This window comes from Melopsittacus undulatus, chromosome 3 (genome assembly GCF_012275295.1).
Source record: "Melopsittacus undulatus isolate bMelUnd1 chromosome 3, bMelUnd1.mat.Z, whole genome shotgun sequence".
Lineage (NCBI taxonomy): Eukaryota > Metazoa > Chordata > Aves > Psittaciformes > Psittaculidae > Melopsittacus > Melopsittacus undulatus.
Window position 1 is genome coordinate 70896957 of NC_047529.1, and position 18445 is coordinate 70915401.

At 41.6% G+C, this 18445-nt stretch overlaps 2 protein-coding genes across 6 annotated transcripts in view; both read right to left on the reverse strand.

Annotated features, from left to right (window-relative positions):
* The window catches only part of STX7 (syntaxin 7), a 33561-nt gene extending 24816 nt beyond the window's left edge, over window positions 1-8745 (reverse strand). Inside the window, exons 1-2 of one of the 5 annotated variants that reach the window (XM_034060990.1) lie at window positions 8683-8745; window positions 1292-1445 (exon numbers count right to left, since the gene is read on the reverse strand). In XM_034060990.1, the coding sequence (XP_033916881.1) occupies window positions 1292-1373 (82 nt within the window). In that variant the 5' untranslated portion in view covers window positions 1374-1445; window positions 8683-8745. Of the gene's footprint in view, window positions 1-1291; window positions 1452-8140; window positions 8315-8682 lie in introns of those variants that run through there. The other 4 variants (XM_034060991.1, XM_031054072.2, XM_031054073.2 and 1 more) reach the window with 4 other exon arrangements.
* An 8388-nt stretch (window positions 8746-17133) lies between these two features.
* LOC101868340 (trace amine-associated receptor 5) lies at window positions 17134-18165 on the reverse strand. The gene is given in 4 exon segments (XM_005155176.3): window positions 17134-17301; window positions 17304-17644; window positions 17647-17757; window positions 17760-18165. Coding segments are annotated over 4 exon segments (1026 nt in total).
* Window positions 18166-18445: the final 280 nt, after the last annotated feature.

Genomic DNA, 18445 nt, shown 5'->3' on the forward strand with positions numbered 1-18445 from the left:
TTAAAAAGGAAAGGAAAGCAGGACTGCAGGTAACTCCTGTGGCACATCTCCTATCTAGGCCTGGGCAGCTTGCTTTTAGTACATCTTGTTTGTCACAAGGGGATGGAGACAGAGAAGCAGGAGATGAGATGGAAGAGGCAGGATGAGACTAAGGACTATCTGGTTAATTATGTTCAGCAACCCTCTTCACAGTGCTCCAGTTTTAACCTCTGATTTTATTTTATGTTTTCACCTGGCAACTTAGATTTCTTTTTCACACTTTGGAGTCTCAATGTCTGTTACAGGTTGGCAGGTGCCCAGAGCACTGCATGAATTAACTGAGCAGATTCTATAAAATAAAGTGAAAGGGCTTTTATGGAGCCAGTTTGTTAATTTTTAGGTTGAAGAAATACCATCCTCATGTACAGAAGTGTTTCAATAAAGCAAAATTGCAATTTTGATTCCCATCTGTTGAGATCTAAATTCTTTCTGGAAAAAAATATAAAATGTAGCTGGAAAAACAGGCAAAACCCAACTATGCCATTCGTCTGTGCTACAAATACTAACTCCTAGAACTTGTCTGCAAAACAAAGACCGAAGTTTTTATTAATACTGACTTAATTGATCAGAACTTTTAATAATAAAATATCCATTTCTGCATACACACCACATCCTGCACAACATTAAAAATATGCATGTCAAAACCTAGCCATATGCTGTTCATGGCTAGCACCCTTATGATGAACAATATACTCTGTGTGATTTGAGACAAAACTGTATTCTCTTTACACACACATATGAAAAACATAATGGAAAATGGAAAGAAAAAAAGGACTGAAAACTCTAGCAGCCTAATTGAACTCTAACTTGAGCACCCCTATAAAGTATTGAAATTTACAGTCTTATTTACATATCTAATATGTACTTCCAAGGGTAAGCTGCAAGGTCAGTTTCTATTCCTGCTAAACAATTAAACCTACAGCAAATATTTAATGCAATCTTTGCTCAGCAAACATCTTAACCTATCATCTTAAGGTGCCACATAAATGGCCAGAACAAGATTGGCTTATTACCAGCAGCCATCTTACTAATTATTTATTCATTTAGTAAATACAGAGTGATCTTATACTTCAGATCACACTTAACCATACAGACAAAAGACTGGATCTGCTGCATGGGGTGACCCAAAAGTATAAAATGAGCAAGTGAGGTCAAAGAGTGAATTCCCATGAATGAATCTTAGAAACTAACCTCGAACAGGGCACACCACCATTATTAACTTTCATATAAAACAAGCATAAATGCAACTTACAGCATTGTGTGATCTTCTGGATGTTAGAAGTTATGCGTTGGGCTAGTTGATTAGGATCCCCAAAACCCGCACTGTACGACATGGCTGAGTAGATTTGCTCTCAAGATCATTCACGACAGGAACAAGTCAGACAGTCTCCACCTATGAAGGACACCTAACCCTCCCCCCCCAGAAAACAGAATTATGTATTGTTCAATGGTTTACAAATGTCTCCATCATCATAACAAAGAATGTGTAGGAAAAATTATAGAAAACTCCAGATACTAATGTTTACCCTCTCAAAAAACACAGTACTTCAAAAGCAGAATTTAAGGGGAAACCTTCTTAAAGTATTAAATAAGAATATGATGCCCTTTTCGAATTTCATCTGCTGCCATTCCTGAAAAAGATGAATGTTTAATCTCTGAATGCCAAACCCTCTGATTAATTACGTCCCAAACCAATTATATGGTTATTTCCATACCATGTATTGCTTATTCCATCAATATAACCTAGCATATATAAATTGCTGGGGGGGGGGGGGAGGGAAACAAATAACAAAAACCAGCAAACCAGCAGATGTCACAGAAGGTGTCAGAATGAAGGAGATGCTCAATTCCCCCTAAACACCAATCATTTGTATCAACTTTAGCTTTACTCATAACCTGGTTTCATCTGAATTCTATGAACTGCCACTTTATCCTGTTTCAGCTGCCATCTTTCTCAATATGAATTCATTTTTCAACAACCTGAGCATATAAATGCATTTTTAGGGCTGTTTTTTTGCACCCAGAACTATCACACCTTATCTAAAAAAGATCAAAATCTGACCACACAAATACTCACAAATACACTTGCCCTAAAAGCACATGTATAAAATCAAGCAGCACATAACTACTAAAGATGTCCTAGCCTGGTTTTCATTCATGCAGATCAAATTTCTGCATAAACTAAATATTGTAAAGATACTGTAAATCCAAATTAACAAAACAGCTTAGGATGCACTTGCAAGTCAAAAGTAGCAATTTATCTGTTCTGCAGTAAGAATGCAGACTAATTAAGCACATGTGTATACAACAGAATCCCAAAATTTCATCCAGGCTGTGCTTAGTCTTAAATTTATCTTTTCCACCCCCTGCACATCACCTTCATGAGTTTAGCATTGTAACTTCACCAGTTCTCCACACTTATACTGTTCAAACCACCTGCCTTTCAAGCCATGTCCTCTTCTCCCAGCCTGCCAGCTTCTAGTTAACAGACACTGCTACAACTCCAGTTACAGGGAGAGAGACAAAGCACATCTAAATGTTTAAACAGAAAAGAAGGAAATGAAAAGGCCAACTGATTTGTCAAGTGTGATACCAGCTGTGCTACAGTTTGCAAACTCAAGCCCTTACCATTTTAAGAAAAAAGAAACAACAACCTAAAACACACAATTAACAGTCATTGTTGCCAAATATTATTTTCTTTCACCTTCGGAAATGCCTGTATTAATACAGCACAGCAACATCTCAGCTGTTTAAAACATGAATGTTTTCAACTCTTCATGATATGAAATGATCTCCAGTGGAGGTGCCAAGACATTGCACTAGCTGGATACATACCACCAGAACTTCATGAGGGGTGTTACTGCAGGGGTCAGGCTCATCCCTGCTGCCCTGCAGGTTCCATTATTTGTGCTGGATGAACAAGCTGCTGCTACTATAAAGACAAACCTTGAAAGATTTTGACATGGTGTCGTGGTTTAAAACCAAACTCCGCACAAATTGTTCACTCCCCCCCTTGCTCCCCCAACTCCCGGAGAGTTAGGAAGGAGAATCCAAAGAATGTAGCCCCCACGGATTGAGATAAGAACAGTTTAATAACTAAGGTATAACACAAATCACTACTGCTACTACTACTACAAATAATAATGATAAAGCCAATAACAAGTGAAGAGAATACAACACCTCACCAGCCACCGACCCATACCTCACCCCACCCTGCTCGACGGAGCACTGACTGACACCTCCTCCGTCCTGCCAGAGCTCCAGCCCTTCCAGGTCTCTCCTGGTTATATCCTGGGTATGATGTGCTATGGTATGGAATACCTCTTTGGCTACCCTGGGTCAGGTGTCCTGTCTCTCCTTCCTCCTAGCCTCCCTCCTCCCTGGCAGAGCATGAGCTCAGAAAAGGCCTTGGACAAACCAAACATTTGAGCAGTAACTCAAAACATACTTGCTATCAGCAACTGTTCCCAGCCCAAAAGTCAAAACACAGCACTGCACCAGCTACAAAGAAGGAGAAAAAATGACTGCTACTGCTCAAACCAGGACACATGGCTGCTTCCAAACCCTGCCTAGAGTCTTCAGGTGCTGAAGTGTGTTCCCTAAAAATGAAAAACCTGACTGCAGATGAGTGTTTAAATATATAGATATATATATATAAACACAGGGAGTGTATTTGCACTCTTACACTTACTTGCTGCACAACTGCCTGTGAGTCATACTAGCTTTCTGCAGGATTGCTTCCTGTCTTTGTACCACATGCACATTCAAGTTATTTTGCATCGCAGACTAAAGCCTGAAGTCAGCCAGCCACCCTAAATTCCACTTATCTGGCCCAAGGCTGGCATAACAACCCTTTATCTTTTGACTCTAGGTAATACTGAGTTGAGTTTGTATTGTAAAATCAAACCCATGCAAACTTTAACAGCAAATAAAACAGCTCTATGCCTTAGTGTACTGGCTGAGTACGGAAATTCTATCAACTTAGCAGAACACATTCATAGGCATAAAATAAAAATAAGAAAAAACATAAAAGAAGTTAGTTTGAAAAAGATTTCTCAGAACTGTTGACATTGTTTCTTTTAAAAGGTATGACTACCTCTTAACACCTTGGTATCATGCTATCTACCAAGTCAGCACTGGCTAAAAATACTTTTTAGCTTAATATAATATTTAATGTTAAAAGTTAAACACTAAAATGCACCTGCTGGGAGAAAAGACGTCAAAAGACCAAACTAGTTTGTGTAGAATGGCTACAGAACTAACTGAAATGTTCTTTCACAATTGTCTTTACTCCCTTCATGTTTATATTCACCAGATAGCTGCCTGTAACACTGTTGTCAGCAACAGCATTACAATCAAGGGAATTACAATCAACAGAATATTTCATCCAAGAGTTGACAAAAAACAGTGATTGAATTTTGTTTGGCAAATTTATACAGCTAACCATAAGAACATTTAAGCAAGTCATACTGCACTATACTGACAAATGTACAGTTTGTACAATAGCTGAGACTACGCTTTTCAACTTTAGCTACACAGTTGGGCAGCCAAACACAACACAAAAGGAGAGGATGTTCCCATAATAGGTTGCAAAGTCCATGGGGTTATAGTTTAGCTTTTTTGTCTGCACATGTAGATCTCTCTAATTGTTGACACAATTCTTTGTATCAACACACATATTTCAGTTGAAGTTTAGAGTGAATTTGTTGGATACAGTGTAAATTCACAGCTGTTCTACTCTATACAAATTCTTCCACCAGCAATGCTATTTCCAAGTATGTTAATAATGCAGGCTGGTGACAGGCTAAACTACTGGTCTGGAGAACAGACAGAAAGAGAGGTAAGGGGTCAGCCATCAGCTCTCATCACTTTCCTGTCTTTATCACAAACTCCCCAAGTCAGGAAAAACCAAACTGAACAGTTCAAAGAGACGGAAAATTGTGCATCTTTAAAAAAAAATATTTTATTTCTTTTTTAAACAGGAAGTGTGAACTTCTTCATTCTAGTCCTGAGAGCAACATGGGCATCTGAAACGAACACCCTATGTCTACACACACACCCTTTGCTAGTTAGTGCTGAGCTACTCAAACATCAACATGTTTTCTAGAAAGTGTTTGTCGGACCTGGGGAAAAAACATCCACTTTTCCCTTGGTACATCCAGTCAGATCATTGCTGAATGCAAAGACAAGAAAGTGGGAACTCCACAGCTGAGGAGCTCCCCCAGTACATTTCTTGAAAACTCCATCAGGACAAAGGGATGCAACATGGCAAACACAGCACGTTAGACCTCAGCTGCAGTCACCTAAGTATCTTACAGGCTCCAGTCAGATACCATTAATAACCACCCAATCTATTTTGTATTTTCTTATTTAGATATTCTAAGAGTTTTCTTTCTACAAATCTAGCTTATATACATTAGGGTAAGAATCCTTAAACTTACTGTTTAAGCAATGTTTTAGCATCAGGACTTAGAAACATTTACGTGGATCCTTAACTTCACAGAAAGCAAAAAGTACAAGCTGCATTCCATAGGAATGCCTGAAAATTTAAATCTGATCTGAATTAGGACCTTATGCCTTTAAATATCCATAGACAAGTCATGGGATTTTCTTGTACGTCATTAATATTTTTTTTCTAAATAAAGGTCACAGAAAAAAAGCTTCTCCCAAACAACTCCTGAATGTGACTTCCTTTGTAAACTACTGCCAAAAAAAAAAAAAAGTACAAGATGTCTCAGGCAGAATGAAATACAGACAAAAACGATAAACTGTTGAAAAATCCTGGTGAAAAAAAAATGCAACCAGTCACAATGTTAGCTACACAAAATTTATATCATGGTAACAACCACGATTAGTAAGATTTCTGCAATTCAACACTGCTCAACCTATTTCATCTCATTAGGTTTTACCACCCAAATACTGAGATGAGACAAGGTGCATCTACAGAGTGATCTATGGCACCTACCTAAGGTAACCCAAACACATTACCATCTTCAGACAGCAGCATCTGCTCTTGATTTTAGCAGTAACTTTGCAGCAGGTAAAATTAATCTTAGAAAGAAAATTAAAACAAACAAAAAAGTCTTGTAATAAAGGGTAGACTATATGCAGGAAGTACTTTCTGCTCCAGCACTTGAGGGATACTCAGAACCAACGCATAGCAACTGACTCAGTAATACAGAGGTGAGTATTAAATCTGTCATTATTTTCTCTAATGGGGATGAGGGAGGTTAAGTTTCTTTTCTGAATTTATCTATTTTCCCCCCTTTTATTAGGCTAAAATATTTAGAGACAGAGATTGTATTTTCCACTTTGTGCTTTTACAGCTTCTAATGTGCTAGAATGCTAGTCCACTGCCCCAGAGCAGGCTGGGGCTTACATAATACAAAACCAATTGTGGAACATAACAGACATGCAAACAAAATAGCAGTAAAACTAAATCCTTCCTGTCTTCTTAAAAAAAGGCTCCAGATTTTCTTTTATCATCTAGTTTCAGGTAGAAGCCAAACTTAAATCCATATAGGGTAGGGAAAAGCAAGTGAAGTTGATTTAAAACTTTGTTTGCTCTACTGCAGCAACACTAACATAAAAGATGTCAAAAGGTATTTTTCTATTACACTCTGCCTAATTGCCTCAGCCTTGCAACATTAGTAATGCTGAAAAAAAACAAGCTATGCTACGCAATGGCTAGAAGTACTTTTTTCTTAGAAGGTAAGCAAAACAATATTTCACTGTGCCACTGGTCACTGTTTTAGTAATTTTCCCCAGAAACAATTCTGTTTAAAGCAGTGGCATTCAAGACTGACCAGTGTGGCAAACTGTAATATAGAAGCCTGAAATATATTGGGCCTAAAACATCACCACTGCATAGAATATATGGCTAAAAGAAGAATACGCTAATCATTCTCTGATTTGCCCACACTGATACTTACAATGAACTAGGGGAAGGAAGCACCTAGCTTTCACAAGCCTAACAGAACATACTAGTTCTTGAGGCAGTACCTTATGTAAGGGAATTAAACTTCCTAGGAGTGCACAAAGCATTTAGAGGCCTGACAGTGAAGGAGGAATAGGAAAATGAACACTGGTACTACTGGGGAGAGGAGAAATTGAAGGGCTAAAAATTGGACCCAAAATGAGTGTTTTGAAATGCCAAGTTTCTTTTATAGAATCACAGAATGGTCTGGGTTGGAAGGGAATTCAAAGATCATCTAGCTCCAACCCCCCTGCCATGGGCAGAGACACCCTCCACTAGATTAGGTTGCTCAATGCAAGCTTTTGCAGCTGGTGGACAAACAACATCTCCTTGTTGGATTAGAACTCCAGAGCCTAGAGCATGCTATGTGTTCACACCGAAACCCCCTAACAGCAGCTTGTTCACTTTGAACCAAATGCTCAGATCAAGTACACAGAGAGAGAAGTTCTTTGCACAAAATCTGACTGTGCTGGATGCTCAGTCTCTCTGAGGCCTGCCAGGATACTAAGGACTACATATGGTCACATCCCTGCCCTGCCTTCCCCCCCGAAGAGTTTCACTTCAATATAAGCCACCAAGAAGAGTGCTACTTAATATTCTGCTATAAGACTACAAGAGACGCCTTCATGAATGGAACACAATTACAGCTTATAACCATGCTATCATTTAGAATCATTTTCTTCTAACTTTAACATATTTTAACTTTTTCCCCTCTTGTTTCCTTCTTTTCTATTAACAGCACTCACACAAACTCCCAGAAGGGCTGCACTGCTAGCAAAGTGCACACCTTGATGATGGGTAAGGAGGGCTCTGTTCACCCTGTCAGCATGGCTCTCTGCCTTTGCACGGCTTGCTCATCAGTGGAGGGGGTCACAACGCAGAAGCATATCGCTTCCAGCAAAGTATCCTGGGGCTCTATCACTGAGCTGCAATTAAGGTGCAAAGCAGAGTGAAACCTTCCACTTCCTTCTACAGTCTGAAGAAGTGGCCGTTCCTGATGCGAGTGTTTCACCACCAAAGCCATGACAAGGTTGGGCCAGTGGCCTGACACACCAGACCCAGGCTCGCTATTTACACTGGTGATTTTTTTAATCCCCCTTCCTCCTGCTGACATAGTTTTCTCACCTCGGATCTGGAATAGCAGGAAGGGCGTTTCAACATGGCGAAGGTGACCATCCTACCCTTCAATTCCATATGAAATACCGTAAAAGACCGGCCGCAGACCGAAAGTCTCTCCTCAGAGCATCACGGGCAGCGGCAAGCCTAAAGCCATGCTATCAGAGACATGTCACCGGACGGCTGTGGGGGAACCGGGGCGGTGGTGACACAAGCGGCCGCACTTCAAAGCCACGCCCGCCCGGCAGTCCCGGCCCTGCCCGCCCCGCTCACCCGCAGCCGCCCGGCTCTCCTCAGGCCGGACAGCAGCACAGGGCCGGGAGTGAGAAGGTTAGCGGCCCGATCCTAGCAAGGTCCCGAGGGGCGCTTCGGCCCCGTCCACCACCCTCCCAGAGGCTCCCCTCGGCTTGGCAGCTCCTCCCGGGTGGCTAGGCACCGCCCCGACCCCCCTTTCCTTCTTTCCCTCTTTCCCTCCCTCCCTCCCTCCCTCCCTCCCTCCGGGCGGGCAGCAAACACCCCCGTAGCCGCAGCAGAGCTCTCGCTGCTCTTACCCGGACCCGGCGAACCCAGACCCAGCGAGCACTGCTGACGGCGCCAGGGCGGGGATAGGGCCCCGCCCCTTTCAGCCGCGACGGATGAGGCTTGGGGAGGCGGGACCGTGCAGTGCCCGCCCACCGGCTTGAGAGGGCGGGCGGGGTTTGGCCACGACGGGCGGTCCGGTGCTGCTGGTGCGGCCCATAGCAGCCGGCTCCTCCCCGGCTGCGGGGGGTGGCTCGCCGCTGACAGGGGGAACCGGAGGAGCGGGGCAGCCCCGAGCTGTCAGCAGGCCTGTGGGAGTGGAAAAACTGGGCGGTGGGGGGAAGTGTAGTTTAAGGAACAGGTGCTGTCGCATCAGAAATGAAGGGGAAAACATTAGCACGGAAACAATATTACACGGAAAATTCCAATGTTACTATGTGAACAGCCTGCGCTGAAACACTGCCTTCAGTTTTGGTCGCTTCATTTCTAAGATGGGAACAGACACTTAGAATAAAGTGAGTGAGAAATTACCGATATATTTAAAGGTGTCTTTAAATGTAGAGGTTTAGAATGTTTAGCTGGGCGAAGGGGCAAGCCATGCCAGGAACAAGGAAAAGTGTAGGGTGTATTCCCATGGCTGCCAGTCCTGGGCTGGGTGTACAGGGGAAGCAGGCCACGCGTGGCTGTGAGGGCAGCAGTACCACCATGAAGCTATGGGAGGCAGAGACATACGAATCCCAGTCTCCTTCTGACCCAGGTACCTGTGAAGAAGAGGCAGAGGTGAGCCTCGAGGCCATCTGCATAGCAGCTGGGGTGCTTCTGCATCCTCCCCGGCTCTCCGAAAGGAAAATTACAGGACCTGGTGCTCCACAGTGCCCCGGGTTGGGCTGCTTCATCTGCAGGATGCCCTATGTGCATTATATCCCACAGAGTAAACAGTACGCAGCATCTAATTGCTGGGAACACTGTCTCCTCCACAAAGACCAGATGCTCTAGGGAAGAGCTGCAAAACTTGGGAAATGCAAGTTTATTTCGCTACACCATAGACCTTGGTCATCACTAATATTTAAAAATAAATAGAACAGTGGAAACCTTAATAACAGCCTATCTAAATAACACTAATAGTAAAGTGCATTAAACTGTTCACACAATAGAGTGAAGCTAAAGGCCTGAAGTAGATAAGACTACCCTTTACATAGGTGGCTCTTCCTGTGTTTCAAAGCTTGCTGAAAGGAGAGGCAACATAACCTCGGACTCTTGTATGCCTATGTATAGTCCTTATGTTAACTGTTGCTTGGAAATCTCACTTTCATAAATTAAAGTTACTAAGGAAAAAATGCATTCTGATAATGTGTATTTGCTTCAGGAATCTTGTATATATTAGCAACTATTTTACTTTCTACATGCACAGGTGTTTCACCCATGCTGTTGGCATACTGAAGCTGATCCAAGATCATCCCACTCCATGGTGTGCTAATGAGAGTATAATGCAAGTCTCTTCTGAATTAAGGCCTCGCCTTGATTTTTGTCTCCAAACATTTGTCATATAAATTTTATTGATTGAGCCCAGTCACTGCTGATTTACAAAGCTTTAGCTGAGCTCACTGTCAGTTTTTCTCCAGAAAACAATACATCTTTTGCTATCTGATTTAAAATATGTACTTTCCATTAATCACTAATAAATCCCTTCATCAGTGAGAATACTTTGTCTGTAGATAACTGCCCTTGGTACTTTTTTTGGAGCTAATGCACAGACATTGCTAATCAATGTTCATTTGAAAGAGATATCCAAAGGCTTTCCTAGTGATGCTGGATGTTTCATGAACAAAATGCTGGTGCTCACCTGCTGTCAGCTCACTTATCTTCAGCATTCAGCTTTTATTGTTAAATAACTAAAGATCTTTGTGATACAGTTCTTAAAAGTAGCTGGTTGCAGAAAACATATTATAGCCTGGAAAGAAAAGCTGGATTATAAACCAAAATTTTCTTTCAAATCTTGTCTATACTATGAAAATATAATAATATTTTCATATTCTTCAATATAATAATATAATTATGAATATACAGTTAATAGACCAGACACAATGTCATAGTTACTGATCAGATACTGCTAAGAGTACAGTACATCCTTAGAAAATTTTAACTCCTATAGAAAAGCCATTGACTGTGAGAATGTGCTCTGTTTTACCCTTTAAATGAAACAGGAGGATTCTTTCTATTTTCTGCATGCTTTCCTCTGCTAGCAGTGGTGTATGGACAGGAACTGTAAAGAAGCAGCCTTTAATTGTTATTGTCAGAGATGCTGAAACAGAGTGATGCCAAACAATTCTGTCTTTAAACTCATTGGCTTCTTTCTAGAGGGTTACTTTGGGATTGGGGACAGACTTATGTATTCACTTATCTTTCCTGTTACTTTTGGAGCATGATTAGATTTCAGTTGATTAAATGAAATGGGGAAAGCTCTGGAGAAAGAAAGCAGAAAATGTTGAAACTATGCTATTCATAGGCTCATCACACCACAGAGGATGCTCTGAATATTCACTGACTGAAAATCAGAGTATTTGCCAATTATATTTCTGATACTGTGTTTAAAACTGAAGTGAAAGAGATGCCATTTCAAACACATACTATTTGAAGATCCATACTCAGTATGGTACCTGATTTTGAAAGAATTGGAAGTTAAATGGCACCAACATCGTGTGATTTTGAAAGAGCACACCTTCCTCCTAGCCCAGAATCTGAATCTGCTCCACCTTTCTGAATGTATTTCTGTCTACCATCTCCTGCTCTTGCCCTGACACTGAACTGGCAGGCACATCAGCCCGGCAGCATGGGCAGCACAAGCATCAGGGGCTACCAGTGACACAAAAATGAGTCCCTCATTTTTGTCCAGGTCCCTGTGCCTGCACAATGCATGATGAAATGAAAGGGAAGCAGCCCAACCCTGCCCTTGTATTCCTGCTGAGTGTCCTCTTTCCAAGGTGTGAGTGATGCCTAAGTGCTTTTTAATTTACCTTGTGGGTGAGTTTCACTGTCTGCTATCACATTTTATTTGTATGCCTTTAACTTTTGATAGGAAAAGTAATGTTGCCAGTATTTGGTACCAATGGCAAACTGCCTGACAGCTTCCCAGGTGGTTGTTATGGATGCATTCCACCATCAGGAAGAATTCCTGTTACTGTTGTTGTCATCTCCGTTTGCTAATTTAATTAAAATATCCACTTCAGAACCTGAAATGAGATTAGGTTTCTATTACACCCCATGCTGTACAAAATTACGATGGATGATGATTTCCAGTCTGGACAAGCTAATGGGTTAATCGTATTGCAGAATGGACTGTAAAACCTATTTGTTTGTGATGGGGTTTTTTTGTTTGGTTTTTTTTTTTTTAAAATGCTTTGGCCATTTGCATGTTATTTAGTCTGGTACTTTCTCTCCAGCAGCAGTAATTAACAGGGCAGCATGTTTTAAATAAACAGAAAGTACTTGTTCTCTATATTGATAATGTTTCAAAAAATAAAAAATAAAAATAAAAACAATAAAAAAGCAACCAACCCAGGAAACTTCCTTTAAGTTTCAAAGGCCGTATTATACTTTCATAATGAAATGAGATGACATTATTGTTTCAAAGACCAGTCTTTAATTAAGTAGTACAGAATCACAGAATCCCAAGGGTTGGAAGGGACCTCGAAAGACCATCTAGTCCAACCCCCCTGCAAGAGCAGGGTAACCTAGAGTACATCACACAGGAACTTGTCCAGGCAGGCCTTGAATATCTCCAATGTAGGAGACTCCACAACCCTCCTGGGCAACCTGTTCCAGTGCTCTGTCACTCTTACAGTAAAGAAGTTCTTCCTGATGTTAACGTGGAACCTCCTATGCTCCAGTTTACACCCATTGCCCCTTGTCCTATCACTGGATATCACTGAAAAAAGCCTAGCTCCATCATCCTGACACCCACCCTTTACATATTTGTAAACACTGATGAGGTCACCCCTCAGTCTCCTCCAAGCTAAAGAGACCCAGCTCCCTCAGCCTCTCCTCATAAGGGAGGTGTTCCACTCCATCATCTTTGTGGCTCTGTGCTGGACTCTTTCAAGCAATTCCGGGTCCTTCTTGAACTGAGGGGCCCAGAGCTGGATGCAATATTCCAGATGCAGCCTCACTAAGGCAGAGTAGAGGGGGAGGAGAACCTCTCTTGCCCTACTGACCACAGCCTTTCTAATGCACCCTAGGATGCCATTTGCCTTCTTGGCCACAAGGGCACATTGCTGGCTCATGGTCATCCTCCTATCCACCAGCACCCCCAGGTCCCTTTCCCCTTCACTCCTTTCCAGCAGGTCAACCCCCAACCTGTACTGGTACATGGGGTTGTTCTTCCCCACATGCAAGACTCTACACTTGCCCTTGTTGAATTTCATCAAGTTTCTCCCTGCCCAACTCTCCAGCCTGTCCAGGTCTCGCTGAATGGCAACACAGCCTTCTGGTGTGTCAGCCACTCCTCCCAGTTTAGTGTCATCAGCGAACTTGCTGAGGGTACACTCAGTTCCCTCATCCAGGTCGTTGATGAAAATATTAAACAGCACTGGTCCCAGCACCGACTCCTGAGGGACTCCACTAGTCACAGACCTCCAGTTAGATTCTGTCCCATTGACCACAACTCTCTGCCTTCTTCCTTTCAACCAGTTCTTGATCCACCTCACTACCTAATCATCAAGCCCACACTTCCTTAGCTTTTCTATGAGGATGCCTCACTGAAATCAAGAAAAACCACATCTACCACTCTACCATCATCTCTCCAACTAGTTACTTCCTCATAGAAGGCTGTAAGGTTGATCAAACATGACTTCCCCCTCATAAAACCATGTTGGCTGCTCTTAATGACACCCTCATCTTTGATATGTCTAGAGATGGTGTCAAGAATAAGTTGTTCCATCACCTTTCAAGGGATGGAGGTAAGGCTGACCGGTCTATAATTACCCAGGTCCTCCTTCTTGCCCTTCTTATAGACTGGTGTGACATTTGCCATCCTCCAATCCTCAGGCACCTCTCCCGTTTCCCACGATTTACCGAAGATGATGAAGAGTGGCCCAGCAATGACCTCCGCCGGCTCCCTCAGCACCTGTGTGTGTATTCCATCCGGACCCACCAATTTATAGATGTCCAGATTGCTTAGCTGATCCCTAACCCAATCCTACAAATAAATAATCTTTCTAACTTCAGCCAGACCATTTTGAAATTATAAAGAGTTAAAAATGACATACAGTTAAATGGTGAAATATTGTTCAGATTAAGAAATACAGATCTACAGAAGAAAATATATTAAAAATAAGAAAATGTGTGGACTTTGAGGTCAGCAACTAGCTCTGATACAATCTGATAGGTTTTCATTTGGAAAATGAGGTCATTGTTGAGCAATTAATCTCCAGCATCTTACAGCACCTCCTTCTTTTCATTTTATTATTCATAATTACCTTCATTGCTTTTTGAAACCATAGAGAAGAAAAAAACAAACAAACATGCAAGGGATCCTAACAGCATTTGGGTGGATAAACCAAATAGACATCAAAAGCAAGGGCAGAGTGGGAGTTATAAGGATGCTGAATATATTGTTTAGTGATAGTTGTGAAATGTGGTGTCACAAAATGGGGAAAGCAATCCTGGCTACTCCCAGAGTTTAAGCAGCTTTTCCTTCTCACTTGTTTGCTCTGCCACTGTCACTGTACAAATCAGTCCTCTGGGCTCTGTTTTTCCCTCTCTCCATCATTCTTGCCTGCTGTTTAGCCAAAAAGGAGATGTAGCAACAACCACATGGTGTTATGGCATAGTCCTTGTACAGCAGCATAGGTGTATCCTACCCATCAGGAGGATAACGCTCATCCACTTCAATAGAAGAAAACTATAAAGACATATTATGTGATGAGGCTCAAAAAGAAGTGGCCAATTAAGTGTGTTCATGGCAAATACCCTCTGTGATTTGTTGAAGACCAGTAGAAAATATATCAAAAAACAACTAGAAACTCAGTGGATGTTCACTTTCTCTATTGCTTTGGCTGCAGTGAGTTCAGAGCAAAAGGCGTCCGTGAAATATGTTGTTAAGGTGCCCCTACAACCTGACCCAGTTTGAGACTTGCAGATTTCTACATACCTAAATGTCTAAACTTCTATTACATGCCTTGTTTAAGCTCAGTGTCCCACAGCTGAATATCTAGTGCAATTTTAGATGCCCAGATGTGTCGTCTCTAAATGCTGCTTCATTGGTGCTGAATGCTATCCCATGTAGGCGTAGCAGGTTGCCTAAGGCATCTTAGGTGGCACTAGACAAATGATTCATATCCTGTAAGTATTCACTAACTACAGCCTGAGCTTAAAAAGACATTCTGGCTACACTATCATCAGTGCATAGGCTTTTACCATAATTATATACACCTACCCATACACATTAAATTTAAGAGTCTTAATCTAAAAACTCATCCCACAGCCTAGGTCTTTCAAGATGTACCACAGCTTCCCTATATATTTCTATGATAATTTAGCACCTGAATTTTTCTAAGAATCTGATTCTGCCTTTCACTCTTTAGCCTGGTTGCTTGGGTTTGGTACCCTTATTGTCAAAAATCTACAGCTATATGCAGTAGGGGTCAGATTTTTGCCTTCTGCTACAGCATGAATAAACAGAGGAGCAGCAGAAGTAGCTGTGGCTTCTGTCCTAAGAAACAGTGAAGATTAATACAGAAAACTGCGGGGATATCAGACACTGAGAGAGAGAAGTGGGACTGAATGACACTCCAACTCCAGACATAAGGCTTCATAAAGGTCCCAGTTTAAAAACACCAACATTTTACAGTCACTTTGTGTTCAGAACATCCCTGAAAATAACACAAGCCCTCTTTCTCATCTCCTTCCTCCAGGCATATACTTTAGGGTTAAATATTTTGAATACCGATATTTTTTCTGACTGAGGTCTTAAGATTATGGCTAAAACCAAAGAGTTTGAGATAAACAGATATCAGAACAGATTACAACATCCCAAAGCTATAGCTCATTTGTACTAGTAGAGGAAACTTTCTTGCCATGCAAAAAGCATAACGATAAGATAAAAAAGAGGGGAAAATGTTTTACCATTTAGCTTACTGCATACATTAAAAAAGGCAGCTGCTGTAAGAATCACAGTATTGCATTGATTTCCCACAGAATATCTGCTGCACAATTCCTCTCTTTTGTTCTTACACACATGGGGCCTGATTCAACTGCCTGCAGCACCCAGTGAAAAACTGTCCACTTTTTCAGTAGGCCGTGGGGCATCTGCTGGTGTCTTACTGCTAGTTGCATGCTTTCTGTTGTCTGTTCTCTTTGTGTTTGTCACTCAGAAAATATGCAGCTGACTATGAGATGGAATGGCCTGTTTTAGAAGGCACTAAATATTTGAACAACCTTCAAACCTAAAATAGTTTTACATATCATTAACAGAAAAAGAAGACAAAATTATTAGAGCTGCTATTTGGCTGCTTGTTAATTTTGTATAGAAGAGTTGCCACTGCTTAGCACATTTTTTTTCTGATATAATGTTAATAATAATGAGGTAGAAAATAACTTGCTTATGAATAGTACAGAACTTCACCATGCAGCTTGCTGTTGAACAGAGGTCTCAACTTACCAGCATCTACAGATTTAAATTTGGCCTTGTGAAAGCATATAAACATAGCTAATGTAAACTGAGAACCTATGCTGGCATTTTTTGCTGTCATTTTTTTGCACAACCCAAGTACTTAGGCATAGGTTGTGTCTGTAAGCAGACCTACTCATTTCTTTGGAAGCAAGCAAACAAAAGAGCATGTGAAGTCTCAGGATTGTCAGGGAAAAGAAAACAAAAGAACAAAACATAAAACATCATGACACTTACCGGTATCTGGAGTTTGAGTATGCTGTGCATTCTGTGTTCTCTTCCCATTTCTTCTCCCTGCCCTTATGCAGTATGTGTAGAAAATATACAGAGCAAGGTGAAAAGGGTGTTCATAGTTAGGGAGTGTCCTCCTTGCACACACAGATCAAGCAGGCACATATTCTATGGATTTCAATAAACACTACTCTAATTCAGAATAGTATCGCCCATAAGTAGCCTTTGGCACAGGGGTGCATCCCTTGGGCTAGAAAAATAGTGTAAAAAATAGTGGTGTAATTGAGGAATAGTATGGACAAGGATTCCTTTGGAGTTGGATTTTTTTGGAGTTGGCTACAGCTGATTTTCATACGCTTGTCAAAATCACGTAGTGCAAGACCTTAATAAGGTGTGTCTGCAACATGTGTTGTGGAAGGTGAGTCACAAAATGGCATGTGTATTTAAATTGGGGATGTGCCCAAACCAACTGTTAAAAATTATAAAATAAGAAATACTAGCTAAATGGATGTTGAAGAATATTAATGAGAAAATGTATGTATGAAATAGCCTACAATATTTTCTACAGTGCACATGAAGGCTTTGGTCATTCCTGGTACAAGTCTACTGTAGATGTTCTGGAGCAAAAGATCCCATGAGTTAAGACTTGTTTCACAGCTTTCCTGAACCGGCGGTAGGAAAATACGTAGATCAAGGGATTGCAGGCAGAATTAGAGTAAGCAAACCAAATTAGGATGTCAAACAGAACTGGGGGGGGGTAATGAAGTCCAGAAGACTGTCTACCATAGTGTCAAAAGTAAAGGAAAACCAACACAGGAGGTAGACTCCTACAGCTACCACAAGAGCCTTTGCTGCCTTTCTTTCACTCTTAGATGCTCCCATGTGTAGCTGAGACAAAGTACTTTTACTCATGTTGTTTATCAGCCTGGCTTGTTTGTTAGCCACAGCAAATATTTTTACATACAAAACTATCATTACTAGACAAGGGAAGAAAAATACTGGATAGTTCAACCACCCCCAGAGTTTGTTGAACAGCAGCTGACAACTACCAATACAGGGCGTGTCTTTCAAGAAATGGTCCAGTCCTTCTATGATCACTTTGTATAGAGGACGATAGAGGTATAAGTCATAGGCACTGCCCACCCCACCCCAATGTAAATGAAGGCCACTTTGATTATGAACTTGATGGGGTAGAGCAAAGGTTCACAGCACAGTACCAATCAATGGAAATGAAACACGGATGAAATATGGAGGTCAAGCAAAAGACTGTGTCCAGAAATGTGTGCAGCCTACAGAAGTAATCTCCAAAATACCAGCAGTTCTCTACAGAGCAAATGGTGCTGATGGGAAGCATGGTCAGCCCCAGGAGGAGGTCAGCAAGGGCAAGGGAGAGAATCAGGAGTTTGGTGGGCGGGTGCAGGACTTTGAAATAGAAAACGATGATGAAAACAAGGAGATTCCCCAGCACCATGGTCAGTGTGCCCAAGGCACAGGTCACATAAATGGCCAGCTGGACTCCAAAGGGGTATAAGAAGGTCCTGTAGCAAGAGCCATTCACCTCGTAGCACAAGGTGTTGAGCATCTTCTCCTTAGCACTGGGGCTCTGAGGTGAACTCATGCCAGCCTGCCCACGTCCCATTGCCTCCCCCAGCTCTGCCACAAACCTGGAAAAGGATTCACCTTCCAGCAGAGGTACCAAATGACTAACCTGAAAAAAGGTGATAAAAAGCAGATTAGAAGGAGAGATGTCTTTTAATTAGATACTTTTATTAAAGCCATCAGGCAGTTTCTGTATTTCAAGTGAAAAAATGAGCCTGATTTATCTGCTTTATATCTCTACTGAAATCAGCTCCAGATCAATTTATTCAATTCTTGTGGCAACATTTTTATGTTACATT